Source organism: Polyodon spathula, chromosome 10 (assembly GCF_017654505.1).
Source record: "Polyodon spathula isolate WHYD16114869_AA chromosome 10, ASM1765450v1, whole genome shotgun sequence".
Lineage (NCBI taxonomy): Eukaryota > Metazoa > Chordata > Actinopteri > Acipenseriformes > Polyodontidae > Polyodon > Polyodon spathula.
This window is the reverse complement of record NC_054543.1, coordinates 38,927,507-38,953,303: the sequence shown is the minus strand read 5'-3', so window position 1 is coordinate 38,953,303 and position 25,797 is coordinate 38,927,507. Positions and strand designations below refer to the sequence as shown.

General features: G+C 34.7%; 2 protein-coding genes across 3 annotated transcripts in view; one reads left to right on the top strand and one right to left on the bottom strand.

Moving 5' to 3' along the window:
- Positions 1-20,896, bottom strand: LOC121321403 (coiled-coil domain-containing protein 148-like). Its single transcript, XM_041260331.1, has 15 exons — positions 20,833-20,896; positions 17,929-17,998; positions 17,170-17,291; positions 14,939-15,042; positions 12,749-12,828; positions 12,496-12,644; positions 6,833-6,928; positions 6,537-6,718; positions 6,135-6,273; positions 4,586-4,792; positions 2,610-2,750; positions 2,285-2,403; positions 1,512-1,629; positions 1,168-1,308; positions 1-245 (listed from the first exon to the last, which is right to left on the bottom strand). The coding sequence occupies exons 2-15, from the start codon at positions 17,981-17,983 to the stop codon at positions 99-101; spliced, it is 1,800 nt and encodes a 599-aa protein (XP_041116265.1). The 5' UTR covers positions 17,984-17,998; positions 20,833-20,896; the 3' UTR covers positions 1-98.
- A 79-nt stretch (positions 20,897-20,975) lies between these two features.
- LOC121322284 (plakophilin-4-like) overlaps positions 20,976-25,797 on the top strand; it is a 55,844-nt gene continuing 51,022 nt past the window's right edge. The window contains exon 1 of one of the 2 annotated variants that reach the window (XM_041262041.1): positions 20,976-21,065. The gene's annotated coding sequence lies outside the window, so the exon portion shown is untranslated. The other variant, XM_041262039.1, reaches the window with a different exon arrangement.

Sequence of the window (25,797 nt, the reverse complement as noted above, 5' to 3'; positions counted from 1 at the left end):
TCTATAATTATTACAAGGTGTTATTTGTAATACCAAACATTTACACAGACATCAGAATTTGAGAAACATGTTGCAGAAAGGTGTATATTGTTCTGTAATCATGTCTGGAATACAGTAGATTCCATGTCTCTCCTTGGAGGTCTCGGTGGGCAGATGTTTGATAAAACTTCTTTGGCATAAAAAGTATTATGAAGTCCTGCTTTTCTGAGTGCTTGTTCAACTCGAACTCGAGGATCAGAGACTATCTGGTATATATAAAAAAAGAAGAATTGTAACGATAGACTATATAACATACAATTTCAAATAGAGAGCCATCAGTAACAAAAGTAGATGATTGCAAGCTATAGTCAGAACCTTTGTTCACTGAATAGTGGATAACCATGGAAGTGAGGAATTGTTTAAACTAGGTTTGAAGGGGGCATGTTACACACAAAAAGAGCATATGACAAAATATACTTTGAAGCATTGATTGACTGAGGACAGGGGGAAGGAGACACAGTGGTGAGTGTATGAAAATGGGCTACCTAATTATGTTGTATAAGATCCAGCTTGACAGTTCTGAGATCAATTAGCATCTAAAAAAAGGACAAACTTAGATTTGCTGAAAGGTCTCCTCTCGTACGTTCCTGTGTTCTTATGAACAGATAACATTTTTAAATATTTGCTAAAGAGTTTACTCAGCAATATTGTGGTTCCACAAATGTTATGTATTTACTACAAAAATGTACCATGTAAATCACCAGTGTAACTGTACTTTATAAGGAGGGTTGACTGTATTTGTGAAAAAGAGGGTAAGCTACAGGCCACTAACCTGGCATGACCCTGTACAGATGTTCATGAAATTTGTTTTGGCTGTTCTTATGGACTCTGGTCATGATAGTTTGCCTTTTGGCCTTGAAAGAAATTTCTACACATGTTTTTGTACATCTAGTTAATGTTCAACTAAAGCAAACAGTTACAATTGTTGTTGTTTTTTTGTTATTGTTAGTTAATCTAAAACACTTTGTTCTGAACAAAAATGTAACCACCCCTCCTAAGTATTTTTCCTTTTTATTTTATTAACATAACATTATTTATGATACAGTATTATATCAGAATATATATATATATGTTTATATATTATATATATATATATATATATATATATATAATAATCTTGATGCATACCTGATTTTCACTGTATGTGTGCAAATTGAAAAGTGGCCTTTGAAGAACAAACTCTTCATCTGCACCAATCCCATGTCTTGCTTTTGATGCTTCTGTGTCACTCATCATCCTCACAGGGTCAAATTCTGCCACAACTGCAACCTGCAGAATACAAAAACAGATATATTGGTAACTAAGAACTACAGTATGACAATAACCAGAAGGGACATTTTAACCAGAAGGGGTAGTGAAGTTAAATACATTGTTCATGAATAATCACTAGGATTTGGCCTACTAGGATGTGTGATTTTACTCAAAATGAATACACTATGTTTTAGCTGTAGAATGTAAGTTATATTCAGTACCTGGTTTCTAAGGATGTTTAGGTGGCGTTGCCTCTCTTCCTCCTCCTGTTGCTGCTGAAGAGCTTGTACTTCCTTTTCCTTCACACGCTGCTGCAGCAAACACTGTCTGAACCGAACCCTGGAAGGAGACATGTAGAAAACAGCTCAGTAAATGTTTGTTCAAAGCAATAAACTACAACCATATGGTTCTATGTTCTGTCTTGAACTGATGGTGTTAAACATAGCTTCAAAGGGTTCCCATAATCACCTTTAGTTTTATAATCTAAATATATTTAGATTATATTTATATTTTATATTGTGTATTACTTGACCAGAAAGCAGAGTTTAGGTGGTTTTAGACCTTATATGCCACTAAGCTGTGAGACGAAACACACCTCTGCTTTTGTACTTAAAGCAGTAGGGTGTTATAAATGACATCTTCAAGCTTTTTTCAGCCCATAAGCAAAAACAGAAAAGAAGGAGATTTACTATCACAGTTTGTGGCTTGCAGTTTTCAAGATTGGGAATTTAAAACACGCATCTCATTAGACTTGTATCAGAATAAGACACATTGGCTTGTTCACAAAATTATGACTACAGGGCACTACAAGAGTACACGGAGATTCTTGATTTGGTGTCAACTGAATCATTCATTCAATGGCATGTTGTTTTGGTAAGCTGTCACAAGAGCCTTTGTGACATCCTTGTATATCAAGAGTGTCCTGTATTTTGCAGGGTATAGATTTGTAACCCTAATGAAAAGCAATGTCAGAGAGATTAACCTAATTTGTTACCTTTCTCTGTCTTTTTTAGCTTGCTCTGCCATGGACTTTTTCAGCTCTTCCAGTCGCTGTTGGTCTTTTCTTTCCATTTCATTTCTCATCAATTGCTTCTCTATGTAATATTGTTTAATCTGTAATGTGGTAAAGGTATACAATAAACGCAAAAAACTAGCACAACAAAAATGTTTGAATGTGAAATTTGATTTGCATATGTTCATCAATGAATGAATGAAACTATGAATGTATATATATATACACACACACACACTATTAATTGTATTGTATAATATCACAAATCTTTGAGTAAAATAGAATTAATTTAAAATCAGAACCCTACCTTTTCTTTTTCCAGTGATCTTTTCTGTATACATTTGAGCTTTTCCTTTTTCTGTTTTTCCTCTTCTTCCGCTTGCTTCCTGTCTGCTATAGCTGCTTCTAGCCTTGCCATTTCTTCCTGTTGTGCACGCCAGTGTTCAAGCTGGGGATAGAAAGTAAAAAAAAACAAACAAACATCTTAGTATAGAAGTAAGTGCCAGCCACATCTTTGCCAAAAGAAAAAAACAAAAGGATACTTGGTCTAAAGTGGAATATAACTAGAAGGCTCTGGCCTTTACCTCTCTAAAGACACTTAGGCAGAACTAGCCTATGTTACATATACAATCTAGGGCAAGCAATGTGAACTGAACTCATATAAAAGCATGAAAGCACATAAAAGACATAAAAAAAACACATTATTTGAGCAACTGCAATAAGAATTGCTCCAAATCATAAACTGTCAAATAGTAATTTGTTCACAAGATGGTTTCTGACTTTCTTATGTAATGAAAACTCTTATTAAGTCACATGGAAATCTGCTCTGAGTAGCCAAAAAAGTTAATAAGATGCCTAAAGGGTTTTGAACAAGTTTATCACACATTTTATTTAAGCTTATTTTATGAGCTTTTTACTGCTTCTTCCTACATTAAGAATACTAATACTAATAATATTATTGCAGTTACATTTAGTAAAGACACACTTGGATATGTGCATGGCACACATGAAGCAAGCTATTCTTTCAGTTACCTACATAAGAGAGAGTAGTCAAATGGAAATACATCTTTTAGACCTTAAAGAGCAAATCTTTTTTAAAATGTGGAAATCACCAATCCACTAGTTTGAATATTTGGGACTTAATTTAGACCACAGTTAGTTCTAATCTTGGACAAATTTACCCAATGTAAGGTAGCATTAGGAAGTCCAAGATTTGTGCTAGTCTGGGTCAGTGACACCGGCTGTACAACTGTCAAATTCTAATAATGATGTTACATAGAAATTAATACAGCTATATCTAGCTGCTTTCCTGAAACTGCTTCTAATGGTCTGCACCATTTATTATGTGATTAACAGGCTAAGTAGGGTTTCATTAAACAAATTTAACAGAAGTGAGTGATTTTTCCAAAGCAGAGGCAGCACAGTGACCGAGTGACTTTATAAGCATCCTGTATATTACTGTATGTATTTTGGTAGGTAGGGAAAATGTTGATTATATGTCACTGACAAGATACCAACCATAGCAAATCTAACAATCAATAATGTTTCTATCGTTATTATTTCGTAAGTGGTTGCCTTCTGGGGGAGCAATAGGAATGCTATTGCTGATCTTTTAATATTAAGTTAAGTGCATTAATGGCTGCAAATTAGGAGAAGGCAACTGCAAGCACTGGCCGAAAGGGGGGGAGGGTTTCCTGCTAAGTGAAACGAGAATCTCCCAGATAAGAAAAGAAAAATGAAAAATGAGAAAATGCATCTTACACTTACTAACAAAGATTGACAGTGACTTCGCAATGGCTAAACTGCTGCAGATGAAGCTGATGCCAAATGCTCAGGCAGAGTTTTAATTTTTATCTCAGACAGTGTACACCAACAGGGCACGCCATGCTGTGAGGCAAAGCTCATCAAGTTAATTACAGTGTTTTTGACAGACAATAATGAAAAGCCTTTTGGTAATCAGAAAACACTGCAGTGGAAATCACAGGGATTGATGTACATACATTTATATAAGATATTCAAAACTACAATGTGTAAAATTCTGTATAACTGAGATGCTTCATACCGTGATAAACAGCTATCTGCTAGTTGTGTAAAATAACTTTCATAATTCAAAGTCATACCTCACCTTAATTTTATAATAATTATTAACAAAAAATAGTCTTAAGGACCAAAAAAGCCCAGTCAAATTTGAACTTTTCTTGATTTCTGTTTCATTATGAATTTATATAGTGGTATATCATATTTTAACTTTTTTATTGTATCTAGTAATTTACCAGAGCTCACCTTGTCTTTCAGTTCAGCACATATTTCTTGTTGCCGCCTTCTGTCATTCTTCAGTGCAATCTCTTCTTCATAAGCCATACATGCCTCATCAAGAGTTGCTACTGCCTTTAACTGTAAGTCCTTTTTATCTCGGATCCAGCCCTGTACAAGAGATTTCTGCTGCTCTACTGTAAAACGGTACCAGTCCCAAGACCTCTCATGGTCACTCTGTAATATAAACAGCAACATTGTTCTGTGTTTTCACTGCTGGGTTATAATTTGTAGATCTGATATATTCAACATAAATAAATTAATTAAATAGTTTACATTGTAGAGTCAAGTGCACTGACAGTAAATTCACAAATGAATGGTGAAATGTCCTGATATCTACAGCAATCTAAGCCTGAAAAAATAGTAAAGGCATCTCCTCTCCAGCCTGCAGAGTGCACACCAGCAATTCAGCAGTACAGTTTATATCACTGGACCTGCTAAATACAGTGTATTTTTAGATACACAATTCATTTTTACAAAGCATTTAAAAAATGTGATTTTGCACTTGCTACAAGCTTCAAGCTTCCAATACATTCACACAATAATTTATTCTACAGCAAATATTTTAACTGTATGAAATATAATTTTTCTTGTTGTGAATTTGCCTTTACATAAAGTGCAAAATCAATCCTACTATACTAATAATGGAGAATGCAAATTATTTATCCATGTAAAAGTATTCTCTATCTTGCACATAGTAACACATTTGTCATCACTTCAAAATCAAAGATTTGGACTTGAATTTTAATTATCCTCAATGTGCGTGTGTATGAGGAGATTGCATTTTTATGGCAGAAGCAGATAGGTGCAAAGGTCAAAGTGATGTAATTGCTGAACATGGTCAGAAAAATAATGTTTACGCATTCATGTATACATGATAAAACTTGGCTTGGGACTGACGTACAACCTATTTACATTTTAATGCAACTACACATCTACCTCAGATTATTTATTTATTTATTTATTAATAAATTCCATTACATATTAGGTTTCAGAAAATTATTCTTAAGAATTACATTTTCTTAACTACAGTGTTTCTACTCAGGTCATAACAAGGAGAACTACACAGTTCATACAAACATATTGGACTATGCAAATGCTCATCAAAAATATCTCTATTTAGATAATTAGGAACACAGACAATAGACAATTAAGCCAGCATTCATTCAATAATAACCAGAAATAAAGATTTTACGCAAACAGGTACAGAAATTCATTAATCAAGCTCTACATTTTGAAGTACTGTTGCTACCGTAAAAAATGGTTCTGACCCTTCTTTGCAACTTGGTCCTTTCTGTTGGCTGTTTCTGTACATGTGAACTGCTTTGGTCGGACACAAGTTTGACTAAAATTTTAATCTACAATTTCTTTGTCTAGTTGACATAACCTTTTGTTATACACTGTGAACCACTCTACCATCATTTAATATCTATTGAAGTAAAGAATAGGACCAGCATAACATTTTTTAATTATTATTACGCATTGAAAAGGTAACTTGTGATAGAAAAAAGAGACTAACCAGTTCCTGTTTTGATTTGTGAGGCAGCAGTCTTCGTAGCATATCCATGTACATGGTTCTTCTGTTCTTAAGATCATGAGGATACTGGTCAATAGTGGTATGAAATACAAAGTGATCCAGTTCACTCCATCCACAGCAACTGAAAAAATATTACACATTATTTACCTTACTTATCTGGTATTTACTCGTGCGCTCTTTCTAACCAGAGACAACAGTAAGTATTAATTTATTATAAATCACCTTTATAATAAAATCAACTGTGTTTTTTAAAAGTTTGAGCTCAACAAGGTCCGTAGCAATATGTTCTCCACTAAACACCATAGAAGATGCCTCTAGTTAGTTCCCTAGAAGGGCTTTTTGGAATAGTTATAAACTCAAATGTTTTTACATGAATACGTTTACCTGTCCAGAGCCTTCAGTCGTTCATTAATGTTCTGTAGCCTGGACTTGTATTTGTTCCCAAATGTCTGGAATTCATTCAGCAATGAAGCCTTCAGATCAGGATAGGGACAATGCAAAAGTAATACTTGCTTGGGTATTTGCTCTAAATCACTAGGAATAACTTCCAATGAAGAAAGCAATTCCTGTAGAAGAAAATATATACAATATCATTATATTGTGTGTTGCAAAGGGCATCAGCTATTTCAATTGTGATCCTATTTCTACAGATAAATATCTGATGTTGCTATTAAACCTACCTCAGCTCTAGTCACACTGATGCTTTCTTCTGCAGCTTGAATTTCACACTTGAGTTTTTCTATTATGTCTTTCTGCTGCTCCTTTACAAATTCAACCTAAAATGTCACAGCCACACACACAAAAAAAAAAAATCAATAAATTATATTGATATTGTGGTTTATATTTTATTCCCTTAGTGTTTTTGGTTTGAGGATGATACTGAAAGAAAAAAAAATTGCATTTCATTTTATTTTATATTAACTATCAAGTCAAATTTCATCATAATAATGAATACATTTTTATTGTATGGTTAAAATCAATTTAATTTCTGATTAAAGAAATCTCTGCAGGTCTTGATTTCAAAAGCATTTTCACAGTCATTTCACCTAGAAAGTAAAATTGTCCCCGCCCCTTCAAGACCGTTTTTCCTTACAGTAACCAAGCAGCTGCTTCACCTACAGACTGACATGGTTTGTAGCCAGTAAGATGCACTCCCGAAATGCTGAGATAAAATGGCCCATGGAGTCCAAGGATAACACATATCCTGGAAGGCAAGCAAATAAGCTCAGAAATGATTTAACCTAGTGTAGTTCCAGCTGTAATGTTGTTGGGCCATAAATGCTTGCGATATGCCTTTTTTTGGATTTCTACATTTGAGACAACATAGAAGATTTATTAAATTATTTATTTAGGTTACAATTACTTTAAAGGTAGCCAATCTGGAGCCATTGTTTTTTTTTTTAGTTTTGATTCTGAAACGGCTAAATGTTAATGTAGGTTTAGATACAAAGGACCATATGGACAGCTGGAAATAATTAATCAAAACCAATGGTTGAAGACGTGGTGCACACGGGAAGGCTTCACCTATCTTGATCATTGGACCACTTTCTACAACGAGGACTATCTGTATAGACGGGATGGACTGCATTTAAATAACAAGGGAACTAGTCTACTTGGAGAAAAGATCCTCGAGCAGGTTCGGAAGCATTTAAACTAGAAAGGAAGGGGGGAGAAATCAACAAAAAAACAGAAGGGAGACCGCATCAAAACAAGAACAACAACTCAGGTAAGACAACCATTAAATGTATTTATCTAAATGCTAGAAGTATCAGAAACAAAATTCTAGAACTTGAAGCTACTGCACTAACAGGTAACTATGATGTGATAGGTGTTACAGAAACGTGGTTATCTGAGAGTGATGGGGACGAATATAATATTTGTGGGTATACACTGTATAGGAAAGACAGGCAGGACAGACGAGGAGGAGGGGTAGCGCTATACATAAGAAACAGTCTTGAAGCCCAGGTGTTAAACCTGGACAAAGAAAATAAAACCGAATCAATATGGGTCAGAATAACAGACAAAAATTCAAAAGGCATAATAATAGGAGCATGCTATAGACCGCCAGATTCAGACGGTGAGCACAATAATCTGTTATACAATGACATTAGAAATGTGTGTAGCAAAGGAGAAGCCATACTAATGGGGGATTTCAACTTCCCCCAAATAAAATGGGAAAACCCGGTGGGTAGCGCGAAGGATGAAATAGAAATGGTGGAAATGACAAATGACTGCTTCCTAACACAATTTGTGAAGGCACCCACTAGAGGGGAGGCATGCCTTGATTTAGTCTTTTCAAATAACGAAGATAGAATAACTAAAACAGAGGTCAGAGAACCACTGGCAAACTCAGACCACAACATGGTCTCATTTGAAGTGTTTTTTAAATCCTCAAAAGTAAAGACTAAAGCTAAGGTTTACAATTTTAGAAAAGCAAACTATGAAGGCATGAAACAGAGACTAACAGAAGTAGATTGGAGTAAAATAGAGAAAACACCCACAGAAGAAGGATGGTTGTTCTTCAAAAACGTAGTACTAGAGGCGCAAAACAATTATATCCCTAAAGTAGACAAATCTAAATGTAAAACTAAATTGCCAAAATGGTTTAATAGATCAATTAAAAAAAATATTCAGCGAAAAAAGGCACTTTACAGAGCATTAAAAAAGGACCAAAAAGAAAGTACACAGAAAGAGTACACAGAACTGCAAATGCAAGTCAAAAAGGAAGTTAGAAAGGCCAAGAGAGAAATAGAAATGAACATTGCTAAGGGAGCTAAAACCAATTCCAAAATGTTTTTCCAATATTACAACAGCAAGAGAACATTCAAAGAGGAGATTAAATGTTTAAGAGATACAAATGGCAAAATCATAGAGGAAGAAAAAAAAATAGCAAATATGTTAAATGATTACTTTTCACAAGTTTTTACAAAGGAAGATACTGACAACATGCCCCACATGTCATCCAGTTCCTATCCAGTTTTAAATAACTTTAGCATAACTGAGGCAGAAGTGTTAAAGGGACTAGGAGCTCTTAAAATAAACAAATCCCCTGGGCCGGATGAGATCCTCCCAGTAGTACTCAAAGAAATGAAAGAAGTAATTTACAAACCGCTAACCAAGATCATGCAGCAGTCTCTTGACACAGGGGTGGTACCGACAGACTGGAAAATTGCAAACGTAATACCGATCCACAAAAAGGGAAACAAAACTGAACCAGGTAACTACAGACCAGTAAGCCTGACTTCTATTATATGCAAACTTATGGAAACTATAATAAGATCCAAAATGGAAAATTACCTATATGGTAACAGGGTACTGGGAGACAGTCAACATGGTTTTAGGAAAGGGAGATCGTGTCTAACTAACTTGCTTGATTTTTTTGAGGATGCAACATCGATAATGGATAATTGCAAAGCATATGACATGGTTTATTTAGATTTCCAGAAAGCTTTTGACAAAGTCCCGCACAAAAGATTAATTCTCAAACTGAACGCAGTTGGGATTCAAGGAAACACATGTACATGGATTAGGGAGTGGTTAACATGTAGAAAACAGAAAGTACTGATTAGAGGAAAAACCTCAGAATGGAGTGTGGTAACCAGCGGTGTACCACAGGGATCAGTATTAGGTCCTCTGCTATTCCTAATCTACATTAATGATTTAGATTCTGGTATAGTAAGCAAACTTGTTAAATTTGCAGACGACACAAAAGTAGGAGGAGTGGCAAACACTGTTGCAGCAGCAAAGGTCATTCAAAATGATCTAGACAAGATTCAGAACTGGGCAGATACATGGCAAATGACATTTAATAGAGAAAAGTGTAAGGTACTGCACGCAGGAAATAAAAATGTACATTATAAATATCATATGGGAGATATTGAAATTGGAGAAGGAATCTATGAAAAAGACCTAGGAGTTTTTGTTGACTCAGAAATGTCTTCATCTAGGCAATGTGGGGAAGCTATAAAAAAGGCTAACAAGATACTCGGATACATTGTGAAAAGTGTTGAATTAAAATCAAGGGAAGTAATGTTAAAACTGTACAATGCACTAGTAAGACCTCATCTTGAATATTGTGTGCAGTTCTGGTCACCTTGCTATAAAAAAGATATTGCTGCTCTAGAAAGAGTGCAAAGAAGAGCGACCAGAATTATTCCGGGCTTAAAAGGCATGTCATATGCAGACAGGCTAAAAGAATTGAATCTGTTCAGTCTTGAACAAAGAAGACTACGTGGCGACCTAATTCAAGCATTCAAAATTCTAAAAGGTATTGACAGTGTCGACGCAAGGGACTTTTTCAGCCTGAAAAAAGAAACAAGGACCAGGGGTCACAAATGGAGTTTAGAAAAAGGGGCATTCAGAACAGAAAATAGGAGACACTTTTTTACACAGAGAATTGTGAGGGTCTGGAATCAACTCCCCAGTAATGTTGTTGAAGCTGACACCCTGGGATCCTTCAAGAAGCTGCTTGATGAGATTTTGGGATCAATAAGCTACTAACAACCAAACGAGCAAGATGGGCCGAATGGCCTCCTCTCGTTTGTAAACTTTCTTATGTTCTTATGTTCTTACTGGATTTTTTTTCTGACCAAGATAATAAAGTATGGTCAGGATGGACTCCCTCTTGATTCGCACTTGTTATGTGCCCTTACCCGATACAGACAGACGTTGTTGTTCCTATCTTTCTACCCCCAGAACATGGTTCTTGCACTATACAGCTATACTGTATACCATCCATAACTATTAAACACAAATTCAGTTTCAATCAAACAAATGCACAACGCATAATTGAATGTATTAAAGTTCCTTTTTGATTTTCTAAATTCACTACTTATGGGTCTTTAACAGTTATGGAAGATAGGCTTCACAATATTTCTAAACTATGCAGCCTATGCACAATAAATACATATTTACATTCACACATATCAATAAGACTTTAAAAAAAAAAAAAACCTTAACGAAACTGGATACTCTTAGGCATTGCAGTTTCATTTTGATTAATACATAATTACAAATAAGTAAAAACAAAAGTGAAAAAAAAGGTTGCATACAGTGCTCCCAAACAGTACTTGTATAAATTAACAAATAAAAAAAATAAAAACAAACCATATAACAAGTCATGCAAACATCTATTTCCATTTCATTTTCATCATATCATATTCAGTTGATATTTGATGGCTTAACAAAAGGAGGCAAAATTTCCATTATGACATCACAAGCCAAATCTTGGACAAAATAGGTAGGGACCTTAGGGATTACTGTACTCTTAATAACAGATTCCTTGCTGCTAAAAAAAAATAAAGTTATGTTTGCAAAGTGTTAACATGAGCTGCAGCTACTAGAACATATTCTAATTGGTGTTGTTTGGCTTTAATAAGGGACATAATATTACATAAGGTGACAGCTCCCTACGGCAAAACCTGAGAGAGATTAAAATAGTGATATTTCAAACCGAAATATTAAGTACTTTTTGAAACCAACATGAAACTGTTAAAACTTAAACTTAAACTTAAACTGTTAAAGCACACAATCTTCCAGAAAATAAACAGAATGCTGTCCAGTGCAATCATATAGACTGCAGTACTGTGTCTTAAATTGATTTTGGGAAGCAATTTATTTTCCACTTGTAACACAAAGGAAATTGGGTGCAACTCGCAGAGCAGACTTGCAACAGCAGGGTTTTTTTGACTGAGGGGGTGATGCAGAACAAAAAGCTACATTTTCTGAAAAGACAAGTATAGTCTTGATGAATACAGATAAGGGCTAAAGGACCAGAAGGACAGTGTAGAACAAATAAACTAAACATAATAACAAAGCAAAAAATAATGCTATTTCTACATACTGAAATAAAGTTTGAACTTGAAGCTTTCTTGTAAAATAAATAAATAAAGGACTAGATTATTAAATTGGCATCAAATGGATTGGTCTTAGTCTATGCTATTAAAGCATAAAAGTGGTTAAAACTGAAGAAGAAAATAGCCTAACACAAACAGTTAATTTGTGAATGAAAATGGATGGTAATTTTACCCTTATGAATTAATCTGCTATATTCTGGCATGGGTATCAAAATAATGTTGCCATGTTTTAAGTAATCAGAAACCATTTAAAGAATTGAACATAAAATCGTATTGCTTTAAAATCGCCAGTTCTTTATAATAAAATGTTTTTTTTTTATTTTATTTTTTTTGCTTGTCTAAGCTAAATGTAAGCGTTGTCATTAGTCATTTAATAACCTCTGGAGGACAGCAACAGGGTCAGATTTGAATTCTCACAGATTGAAAGCAAAAACATTATTCTATTAAACTAGCAACAAATGGTTTCTTTGACACAAGCATGTTCTCACCTGCTCCCGTATTAAGTCACAATCAGACGTGTTTTGCAAGGCATTGTGGTGCATTTCTAAGAGTCTGTGTTGTAAATCATTTTTTAACTGCACAATAGGATCCACTGTACCAGCTTTAAAGGCTTTTCTGTCTTCCTCCAAGTTTAGCTCTGTTGCCAAATTAAAAGAAAAGGTGAACTGTAGTATTACTGAAAAACTAATTAACCAATTAAGTATTTTGTTTCAATGTAAAAAAAATAAAAAAACAGTATACCATACTCCATCATTTCTGAAAGAATTTCAGAATTTGTTCCATGGTCCAAAAAATGCAGAAGCTCCAAATCAGCTCTTTGCCTAAATTATGGAAATAAAGCAACATTTTTAGCATCTTTCTGCTGCTAACAATTGTCTGTGGATAGTTCACCTCACTGTGCTTCCGTGTCTCCTACTGGTCAGGTAACCAAGCAAGCTGGGTGAAGACTAGCCAGACTAGGCCCTGCTTCCCCAGGATTTAAAAGCCTGGCACAATTTGTTGCTTAAATTTGACTGGAGACAATGTCAGGCCAGGAAATGCAGGACACAGACAGGACTGGTGAGTGAGTGCATTGTTGCGCTGATTTATTGTAAATGAACAAAATATAAGGTTTAAACAAAACAAACACTTCACACACAAAACAAACAGCACGTTGGCCAAGATAAACAGACAAAACAAACACTGGAGCTATATATTGATTAAAACAAGTATCATGCTGGTGTAAAACCAGCACGAATAGCAATTGTAAGTATTTGTTTTTAAAGAGTACTCCCGTCTTTCTCTCCCAGTCACTCCACACTGAACACCCAACCGAGTGAGCGATTCATGTATCTACATATACAGCTGTGCCGGGATTCAATTACCAATTAATCATTCACTTGAATCCCAGCAAGTTAACTATTTTTTTTACCAGAACTCATATCCATCATTTTTCACAGTTGAGACCATTTTTTTTTGTTTCAGCCAGTCCTGAAAGACAGCAGTATTTTATTTTTGTTTTGTATTACTTTTTGCTTTGCTATCTTCCAGTTAATACAATTGTTCTTCATCCAAATCAGCATGTCTATTTTGTTTGCTGGTAATTGGTCACTTTACTTTAAAAAGAGGCAGGGCAGTTTATTTTTGACCATTCTTCAATGCAAAATTGTTCCAGTTCATTCAAATTCCGAGAACTTCTCTTGTGCACAGCCTTCTTCAACTCATACCAAAGATTCTCAATCGGATTTACAACTTTGGCTAGGCCATTCCAGAACCTTGACTACATTCTTCTTTAACCATTTTGAAGTAGATTTTGATGTATGCTTAGGATTGTTGTTGTGTTGGAACATCCAGTTGCGTTTTAAACCAAGTTTTGTAGCAGAGGGTTTCAGATAATTGGCCAATATCTTTTGGTATGCTATGGAATCCATTCTAAATTGCCTGTGCCATTAGAGGAAAAACAGCCCCATATAAGGATATTACCACCTCCATGCTTGACAGTAGGTATAGTGTTCTTTTCTTTGTACGCCTCACCAGACTTTTTCCAAATGTAACGACTATCAGCATGACCAAATAGCTTGATTTTTGTTTTATCACTCCACAAAACCTTTAACCAGAACTCATATCTATCATTTAAATGCCGTTTTGCAAACATTAAGCGATTGTCCTTGTGACGTTTTCCTAAGAGTGGCTTTTTCCTTGGCCTGCGACCATCGAGACCTTCACCATGAGTCTAGTACTTCTTGATAATAGAAACAATGGTTGAAATTGGGATGCTCAAATATTTGGAAATCTTCTTGTATCCTTCTCCATCTATATGACAATAAATAATTTTCTTTTTTAATTTCCATTGAGGTATGTAAACTATTGACTTTTATAGAGGGCATGGGCAGTATACCCTGTAAATAGGCAGTTCATTAAAAGAGTGGGAGACTGTTTGTTACCAGTACTGCCGCTAATGAGAAATTATGGTAACTAAATAATTTTTTCGTGCGAGGTCTGTATGCCAAAATGATGTACACTACACTACTATTGATATACATTTATCTGAGTTGTTTTATTAAAATGTACCTGTAATAAAAAAATAAATACAAAATTATACAAAATAAAAATAATTCCACAGGGATCTTATATATATATATATATATATATATATATATATATATATATATATATATATATATATATATATATATATATATATATATCAGTATAATCATTTTCTGGAGATACCAATGATACCGAGCTATGGCTTGAAGGGGCTCTCTGGATAGAAAAAACAATCAAATAAATATATTGCTGTAGGTTTCATAAACAATCTCGCTATAATTCTGATGACAGAACTAATTTTTCTTGTATCACTCCCTAAAGAATCTGTGTGGCGGTTAGGTCAATGTAAGGATTATGGTTACGACACTTTGTAACTATTAATTAAATTGTGTGAATACTTACTCTGCTTTCATTAATCTTTTTTGTTCCTGGCACCAAACCTGCCGATGCTGCTTTACATATGTCTGCTCTTTGGTCAGTTTTGCAGCTTGAACTGTTTTCTGAATCTAAAAAAAAATATGTTAAATATAGTGATAGGGAAAAAAACAATAAAAGGATTATATGGAACTCATTTTTTTAACAACCGTTTTTGCATGTCAATATTTAACATTTTAAGTTTTAAAGAAACTATTTTAATATATATTATATATATATATATATATATATATATATATATATATATATATATATATATATTTTTTTTTTTTTTTTTTTTCCAGTAAATAAATATTTGTATTCCCCGTCAATTCAGTTGATCTAAACAGCGGCGGTCATTTTTAGTTTTTAAGACATGAGAACCGAGTTTACGAAAAATTAAACATCAAGCAGTGCATACAAGTCTCTTAAGGGGCTTATTAGTGATTTAGATCAATTGAACGTACCCCAGTTTGTACTGTGTTATATTGATGCACTGAGATTTACATACACCCTTAGTTGGATTTTCCTTGGCTCTCCAATTTTAATTACAGTATATCAATGGTGGTATTTAGATCACTGTTTAGATCAATTGAATAGAAAACAAATTGAATATTTCAATTCTAATATGTCATTTTTCATGCACTTTACATTTTTAATAATCTGATTAGAAATTTCTACCAAAGAATGCATATCAGAAAAAAAACCTAGAAGATCAACTTCAGTTTGCTTCTCTTAAAAAAAAAAAAAAACTCATAACCTTAGCAATCATCAGAAATTAAAGATGCAAACTCTGCTTAACCTTTGAAATGAAACATACTTTTCAAATGAAATTGCCAAATGTCACACAGATAATGTGGATGCAACATGTTTTTTGTGGATAAAGCACTTTAAAAGGCAGATTTATTTTATCATTTCCTTTTCTTTGCTACACAGTGAAATATGAATATTCATAAAATAATAAAAATGTTAACATTAACACCAGCCTACACAATAACTCATAAATACATACTCCACATTAATTGCCTTGCTTCATTAAGAACTCTGCTGCAGTGGTACTTGCATTCTTTGCATACTATCTAGAACAGTTTACTTTAACCTTTGTAGACCTGTACAACAAAGACGCAATGAGGCTTATTAATATTCCACATACCGCACTAAATAAATAATTACTAGCTTTCCAGACGTATAATGGACTGCGCATGAAAAAAAGAGAAAATAGATCAACATAAGTATTATGCTCATGTATTAAACTGAAAAAAAATCTGTTTACTATTTAATTAGTGTTTGATTATTGTGTCAATAACATCCAGACTGCACTTCCTTCCTTTCAGTACACTGTGAAGGACAGATTCTTTAATCAGCAACTGGAGTGATTGCCATCCAGTGACAAGTCTGGTCTATTTACAGAGCACATGTTTTTTCTTAACCATTTTGTAAAGGTAAAGTCAAATGAGGAATGAAGAATTGACAGTTGTGTAGACACCATTTGGTTGATCAAAAGGGGTTAGGGATTTTTTAATGATGTATTGTGGCTTTAAAAACAGTAAAGGAAATAAACCTGCTTGTGTGGCAGGAGTCCATCTTGCTGTGATGATGACAAAACAACAGCTTGAAGAGCTTTAGGGAAGCGCTACAGAATAGACTGAATAAAAAGAATGGAAAGGAGAGGAGGAAAACGGGCACTGAAACGCATGGACAGCAACAGAAAATAATGATTAGAAAAAAAGCTGGTGCAGCATTAATGAGCAATACAGTACATAGCATGGGGTGTTGTGGGTATAATGGAATCTTACACACTGAAAGAGAATAAATGATATAAAGAAAAAAATAATTGATTTGTCCCAGAGGCTAAGTATGTGGATAAATGATTTTGTTAAAGCAACCTAACAGTTTTGGAGAGAGGATTGTATCTTTTTTTGCCTATTTGAAGTTAACAATGGGAAACTGTTCTTTATCATTGCTTAAAAACAAGTCATACATAAATTGTACATTGTGGTATACAGTATTACCTATCAGGATTAGGTTGACTAAGCCTTTTTAGTCAACGATGAGTTATGTAAGAGAACGAGAATGGATACTAATTATAGCTTTATTTATCATCAATTACTTAAAGGTAGCACTGGTAACCTTTTCAATGAAATGCATATTGTCTTATAGATAACAAGCATAAAGGTTCTGAGTTTTTTTCAACACATCAATCCAGAATTTATCAATACCTTCATTTCTATATTTGCAGAAAGAAGCTTTTTGGCCCCTGTAAAAACTTGTAGTTGATGATAATCCACTGGTTTGTATTTGGTGCTGCCAAGGCCATCTTTCATCCTAAATGCCAGCTTTTCTGTACAAGGAAAATAATACATAATGAGAAGTATGCGGGAAAGAAATAAGTCACACATTTAGAAGATCGGGCTAAGCTTCATGCATGCTGTATTTAGTTAAGAATATACATCTGAAAATTGTTGGTTTTCTTACTTCTGAAAAAACTACTACATTTATTTAAATGGGTATTATTATTTCCAGGAGCACATTGCTGTGGTTTTCTGTATTAAGCAAACACCCTTATATTTCAAATAGGTGTTACTTTAAAAGGGAACCACTTATTAAGAAATCTATTTCTGTTTGACTGCTTTTAAAGGAACCTATAGTATTTAAAAAATGGTACACTAGGATAATTAATTGGAGTCCTAAACATTCCACTAGCTGGTGATCATAGAACTGTACCTTACACTGTGCATTTTAAATCTGTTACAGCTGAACAACAAATAGTAATCATAGCAGTATAAGTGAATCTTGAAAATGCACCTGAATAACAATACAGGGTACCACTCTAACAAAATGCTCCTCTTTAACTAGGCTAAATATAGTATTATCCAAACTTTGCAGAAATAAATTCACATGAAGTCATTCACCAGTACAACAAAAAAACAAGTGGAAGTGTTTTGTACTTTTAGATATAAATAGCATAATAAACATACCTATATCTTCTGATCTGTGGTTTGTAATAAACAAACGAAGGTCTCTCCCACTCATGGCTACCTCACGTACCTAAAGACAAATTCAAATTTGAGCAAAAAGTAACACATACAAGAAATAATTCAATAAAGCCTGTGTCTTTTGGTTTTAATTGCACAATATGCAATTATTGCAGAATATTGCTTTTCATGAAGTAGCTTAGGTGGGTAGTGCATTACTTAAGCAATATTGGCATGGAACATAATGACTGTACAAAAACTAAATATTCAATCATTTTATTTTGGTGCCAGTAAAACATTTTTTTCACACTCATTGGCCCAAATTCAGATTTGAACTCTGTAAATGTATCTTTTCACTGTATACTGCATGTGTGTTATTTTAAACCTGCTCGACCTGCAGTGACCTAGGTCCATTCCACAAAGGCAGCCAGCTCAGCTAAATATATTTTTTATAAATAACAAATAGACAGCATTTTGGTTAAATAAATAAATAAATAAAAGCTTAACAAATAATTATAAAGGAAAAGGTCAGCATATCCAACTGCAACAAACAGGCATTATCATCCTGTTTACTGTATTCCATGTACTGGGATATTTATTTACATAAACATGTAGACCTGTTCATTTTATCTTTTTTTTTCATTTGAATTACCAATTTGTTTTTTTAATGCTATTGGCATAAATTAATCCTCCATACCGTCAGCTGAGGTTTTATATATATATATATATATATATATATATATATATATATATATATATATATATATATATATATATATATATACAGTATTGAATTAATGCTTTCATCCAAAGAACTGTCAGTAAAGATAAGCCACTCTGTGCTGTGTGCAGCTGAATGAAAACAATATAGGCTGTCTGAGCAAAATGAGAATTTGAACACACACTCACTGATCTATTCCACATAAAATAATTACTATTTTTCTATAGCATGAACCATTGGTGATGTCTCAAAATTGTGGGTTAACATTATATACAGCTTTATTGTAAATTTCTGGGAGATACATTCTACAGGGTGTCACATAAATCAGTCTTCATTGACATAATTGTTAATATTGGTTGTCTCTATTTCTTTCAGGTCTGAACTGTTTTAAAACAAAGAGCATTGAATTTAGATAGTTTTACTGTGTGGTGCAAATAATCAAGGAGGTATGTCAGACCGATTCAACAGAGAACATTTCCTATAATGTCAGACTTATGGGAGACTAAGTTCGACAAGTTCAACAATGGTCAATATTATGCTGTGGTCCAATGGGAAATGCATGCGCTTACACCACTAGAACTTATTTCACACGTACTTTAAAAATACTTGATCTGCTTCCTCTCCCTCCTGTGACCTCACTATCTCAGTATACCTTGACTATCACTCACTCCATCTTCTGCTAAAAACCTAGGTTTTATTCTTCACCCCTCCCTCTCCTTCTCGCAATACATCTCCTTCATGGCACGCACTTGTCGCTTCTTTCTCAGCAACATCTACCAAATGCATCCTTTCTCACTATTTATTCCACTCAACTCCTGGTCCAAGCACTTGCACTTTCCAGTTTGGACTACAGTAACTCTCTCCTTGCTAGTTTCCCTGCTTTGGCTATCCGCTGATTCAAAATTCTGCTGCTCGTCTTGTTTTCTCCCAACCTCGCTACTCTCATGCTACCCCTCCGCTTTGCACTCTCCACTGGCTTCCTATCTCTGCTTGCATTCAATTCAAGCCCCTTGTTCTTGCCTTCCGTTCTCTTCACCACACTGCCCCCTCCTACCTCCAATCCCTCATATCTCCTTACACCCCCTCTCGCCCGCTCCACTCCTCCTCTACCTGTCGACTATTCATGCCCCTGTAGTAGAACCAGCTACCGGAGAACTTCAGGACAACTCCTCCACCTGTTTAGACTGCACTTGTAGCTCTCTACTATGCACTGGACTTGCCTGACCTAAACACCATGTTCCAGAGTTGGACCCTCACCTAATGCATTGCCATCACTATTATGTCATTGTAGATATAACTTGTTGTAATCCTAACTTTCCTAGTTCATATTGTATTTTAGTCGTTCTATTGCTCTTACTGTAAGCTACTGTATTTAAATATTAAGCTTGCATTGTATCCCTGTAGTGTCCTTAAGGCGCCTTGGATAAAGGCACCTGACACATAAATAAATAAATAAATAAATCATAATAATAATCTCCCATACGTTTCAGGTTTTATTCTCTGGTTTTATTGATATTTATAAGTGATTTATGATGCATAGGCTATCCGTGGACCCATTTACAAAGAAAGGAACAAGCCAACAAGCACGCCCGTAGCGGCTAAGTGTGGATAACAGAGGGAAAGAAGGAGCCTGTTTTGACCAAGTCTCATTATCTAGGTAAAACATAATCCATTTTTTTAAACCAACATAATTGGCTACCACACTAAAAATAAAATAATTTATACAAGTTTTTGTTGCTGTAATTGCAACATATTAATTATTTAAACAGTGGTGGTGCATCTTAATACTTCCACCGCCGCCGCACCCCCAGCATCCCTAGTTCCAGGGCCCCTGTGTACAGACCGTGCTGGTAAGAGAATGTTAAACTTGTTAGGCACAGAAGTATGCTGAACTTCCGTTTTAGTTCCATTTTGTTCCGAGATTACACTAAATAAATAACGCAATGGGCATGTAGTCTTTTCACGGTCATGCAAATACAGAACGCGTACTAGTTTAATTAAATCTAAATAATGCATTTTTTACATCGATAATTACATTTTGGGGAATACACCTCTGCCTCTAAACAAGCACCACAGACGTCAACGCCACCGTGTTGATAAACCTTACAATATATTATATCTGGCCCGCAGTGGTTCTTTCTATAATTATATTTAATAAACATGAGTTACCTAACCTAGTTAATTACCTGTTTTTCTTCTTCGGCAGTCTGAGAGTTGACAACATTAGTAACCACGGTAACCTACTTTCCGTTCTGATTGGACTGTTTAACGATAAAGCGCTCCAATGATGTTCCCACCTTTTGGGCGTTTGTCCAATGGAATCCAGGCCTAGAAAGCTACAGTGTAGTGACGTCATGCCTTCTCGTACAGGCACCGGAGGAGAGAGGAGAGATCTCGCTCTGCACACTATGGAGACGAGGTAGTTATACTGTTGGGTCTTGATTTGTGTTATTATTAAATGTAATCCTTTCGATGGCGTCCTTCTTCAAAACGTACGGGCTGGCTTAATACCCCTCCTCACAGTAAGTATTTATCCATGTAAAACGCAACTCAAATGTGCCAAGTTACAGCATGCCGTGCTTTTAAAATACGTCAAACAATCGAATGCAACGCTCGTGTCGATTATTGATTATGTGATGTAAAGTAATCTTTTACCTTGTGACCTGTTTTACCAAACCCGAGGATTGGCAATGCATGTCTCGTTTTATTCACAACTCGCATATAAATCTAAATGTGTTAGTACTGCAAACATTAGCACATCTTGTTGATGTGGGGTGTAGAAAGTGGATCAAGTCACGTTATTGATATTATTGATTGATAATGTGCTTGGGGTCTTCTGTGTGTAGTGTGGTTGAATGAATAGCCAGGTGTGTGCTGTGTAGGAATCTGAAGAATACTCGGAGAAAGAGGAAAAACACGCTTACCACCGGAGGACAGTAGCACATACTACCTCGTTTTCTTTCATGGGTGCTGAACGCTGGGCTAGATTTTCTTTTCTTTTTTTCTTAAACACATAATTGAAAAGAGCTTTTTCTGATTACCAAATCTAACAGGACTATAGTAAAGGCTGTTTTTGTTAGAGCCACGACAGTTTGCACTGTTATTGTAACTTGAAGCGATCAACATATCCTTTTTTGTCCCGAAAGTAATTTGAGCAGCCTAACTTTTTTTTTTTTTCCTGTGGCCTGCGCTTTCTCAAATAGTATGGCTTTAAGTACACGTAAGCCCTGTAGTATGTATTATCTATATATTTTTTATTCTTTTCTTAACTAGAGTATATTTGAAAGTAATTTACATCTACCTTGTGATTGTTAGTTCCGAAACGTGTAAACACACCTAAAGAAATGTTTAAAAAAAAAAAAAAAGTCTGTGTTTAGATTGAGCCGATAGTTATGTGGTGCTGCTGTAGAATTGCTGGGCGTGTCGATTTCCATCTGAAACAACACAGCACCACAGCGGGGAACCCATTTAACATAACAACAAAAGAGAAAAGTTATCGGATTTCTTGTAACTGCACATCATAATTAAGGACAGAACCCCCCAAAACTTTTTTTTTTTTTTAGAACTTTATTTTTATTTTAAAGTATTATTCTATATATATATATATATATATATATATATATATATATATATATATATATATATATATATATATATATATATAATATATGGAACCGGGGGGGGCGATACTGGCTGTAAGATTGGAAGATTTAGTAATCACTATTTATTTTATTTATTTATTTATTTGCTTGCTTTATGGTTTTATTCCTGATTACCCTAGGAATTTCAGGAAGGTCTAACATACTTGCTGGTTACACTATAAAACCAAATCATACATCAAAAATTGTATCACTAACTGTGACCAGATGTTCGAAAGTAACAGCCTGAGTGTCAGCGGAGTTGATAGATTTGAGACTTTTAATTTTGATACAATGATCATGAGCCTGTATTGTAACAAACAGCGCTTATCATGCAGTCAGCATCTATGGTTGGCCAAGGTGTTATTGAATGATGCATTCATCGTTGTATTGCTGGTAACATGTTTTTAATGTCACCTTATACACATCGTTACTCTTGAACAATCACATTTCACAAGACTACATTTAAACAAGCACTTTAGATTTTGCCCTGTCATATTGGATGTGGGTGTTGAGATTTATCATGACTGGTGGTGTTCCTGCAGTTCTACCTGTCTTTGAATCCTAATTAATTGCACCAACTTTGATAACATATTGTTTGTGATACTGCAGTACTATGATGTTTGGACTATTGGTGATTTCAAATATCTGTACTGGGATAAAAAGATAAGTTTTATCCAGCCAGGCATAATGCACACTGTTACAGTAGCTTTGATTTCATAATTGATTAGGCAACTGGAAGAACTGCGCTGAATCACTGTGGGCCTGTGCTTTGCATGCCTGCAAGCAGTAGAAAACGTAACTGAGTCAGGTTCACTAGTCTTTGGCGGCCAGCACTTTGTGTTGGCCTCAGTAAGATTTGGCTGCATTGTTGAAACTAAAACAAGAAGTGGCTTGTTTGTGTTTTGTAAATGGTTAGAGGAGCATAGGTATTTTGGTAAGGATGGCTGCATTTTGATGAGGAAAAAGATATTTTTTTCTCATTCGCTTTGATGTGTCTATATAGGTAGTAGTGCACTGGAAAATGTGTAGCAGTTTAAATGAGGCTTGGGGAATGGGCTAGCTATGCATAAATCCCACCATATATCGCTAACCAGTTATTAAAATAATGCCTCAGATTTAGGAGGTCTATATTTTTTCATTACCAGTTATCAGTGATCCCAGACTGGTTGGGACAGGGGTGATGTAAACCACTTGAATTCTTAGTTGTGTATAGAAAACTATTTGAAATGTGTGTGTGTTTAAAAACAAACACACACGCTGTGTGATTATGAGTTATTTTTGTCAATAAGGAAATGTACCCGATGTGAGATGATATATATATATATATATATATATAATATATATATATATATATATATATATATATATATATATATATATATATATATGTTAAAAATAAAAGACAATTTTTTCTTTCTTTAAAGATGTTTGTAATGTATGGCTATGGGTTCTAAGCTTGCTTAATTTGACCTGCTTCATTATCTCCTTGATCCATAAAGAAGCAGACTGAACAGAGTAGAAAGTCTTGCATGTTGTGTTTTTTTTTGTTTTGTTTTGTTTTTTTTAATTCTGGAACAAGGAGATGTGTTCAATTGTAAAAGTACTAGGGTTCTCCCTGCAAGTTTGAAGCAGAACCATTGCTTTTATTATAGCTCTGCACTCAAGAATGCTTGGGCTGCTTTTTAAATCTTCAATTTCAAGCCTGAACATTTTTAAAGAAAGAATATTGACAGCATTAAGAGTTGGAGACAGTTAACTTGACTTTCTGTGGAAGGTAGAATTGGCTACAACCTGTATTTTTCAGTGTTTGACTGTTCTTTGCTTTTTCAGTGTAACCTGCTTACCACAGGGCTGAGGAAAACCTTGGTGGAGTCTAGTCTTCTGCTGTACTCCCCCATTAGCATCCAATACAAACTTGAATTTCCAGCCCTATTGTTAAATACCTGCTCCCAATATACTGAATAGGTTACATGGCTTATTTAGTCATCCTACTGGGATAAGCCACACAGAGACTCTACCTAGGTTGTATCCAGCATTTATTTTTTACGAGTTATCCAGGGATAATCGGAGAGGTGGTTGATGTGGATCATTCCGTTGGTTTGTAGGCCGATCAAATAAACCCCTTCGCCTCTTGAATGAACTCAAACTAATTAAAACCACAATCAAATATGTATGCAAAGATACTGTAATAGATAACAACTGTTCTGTTACAGCTCTCTTAATGCATAATCAGATGTGATACTGATTTTATTTTTTCCCTGTTTAATCAATGTTGTGCTTATTGTGCTTTATTATAACATCCAGAAATAGTGCATGTGTTTGTGATTTGACATGATTAAGTACTAACTATGCCCACCAGCTAAATAAGGGGCGGATGTCTGTGATGTCATATTAATTCAGCTAATTGTTTAAAAGAATGTGCAAAGTGTGCTATTTTAGTCTACAGAATAATGCGATTGTCACTGATATAATGCTTTGTGGGGTTTTGTCTTGGTTACTAATCCCGTCCTTTGTCCAGAATTCATTCATTCAAGCTTCAACTTGACTGAGTGACAGATAGCACATCTGTTGAATGTGTATGTAGGCTTTTTATCCTTGATGAAATTGATTTACAGTGTGACAGTTTGCAGTAGTTAAAATTGTAAAACTAAAATATAAAAATAGCTGCAGTACTCCTGTATAATTTGCTTGCAATACTAAATTAGATACAGGTCCAAACCATTGACTGTCATAACTAGCAGTCATCCTGGTTGTCAGTGCTTCTTGAGAACGAGGCAGAAAAAAACACAATGGACATTAGTCAAGTCGCACTCTTGCAGCAAGGTGTGATGGAAACAAGAGAATGAATACTCAGCCAGATGGTCAGATTTTCTATGTTTTGTTTTTAATTATTAAAAACGTATTTAAGTAGAGTATATGCCTCCACCAACAACAAAAGTGAATCATGTAGCATTCACTATTGTGTTTTTTTTTTTTTTTTAATTTTTGTGCGCTGATGAAAATAACATTATGGTTGTCACTAGTGGAGAAATTGGTGCACCGTGGTATCAACAATCCCCATAGGACTTCACACCATGTACAGCTATTAGAAATTGTACATGGGAGTTAATCCAGGTACAGTACAGCCCAGTAACAGGAGATTTATTATTGTGAAAACTCATCATTAAACTGAGGATTTTTTTTTTTTTTTTATATATATATATATAAAAGATTCCAACAGAGTAGAGAAGAACCTTACTGTTGATTCATTACTGTCCTTGACAGTGTTGATAAACTAGCTAAGCCAAGAGTTTTAAAAACTGTGCTCTGCAATAACCACTTATCCATTTTCTGTTTGCTTTTTTGTTTACAGTACAGATAGTTACGTTTGCTTTTAAAGTAAACATACAAACTAAAGTAAAAACAATAATGGGTCTTTCATACTAAAACAAGTCAGCTGTTTGTAATCCTGTGTCTTTTCTTCTGAATTATAATCCCATAGCTGTTGTAGTACAATACAAGTCCACCCTA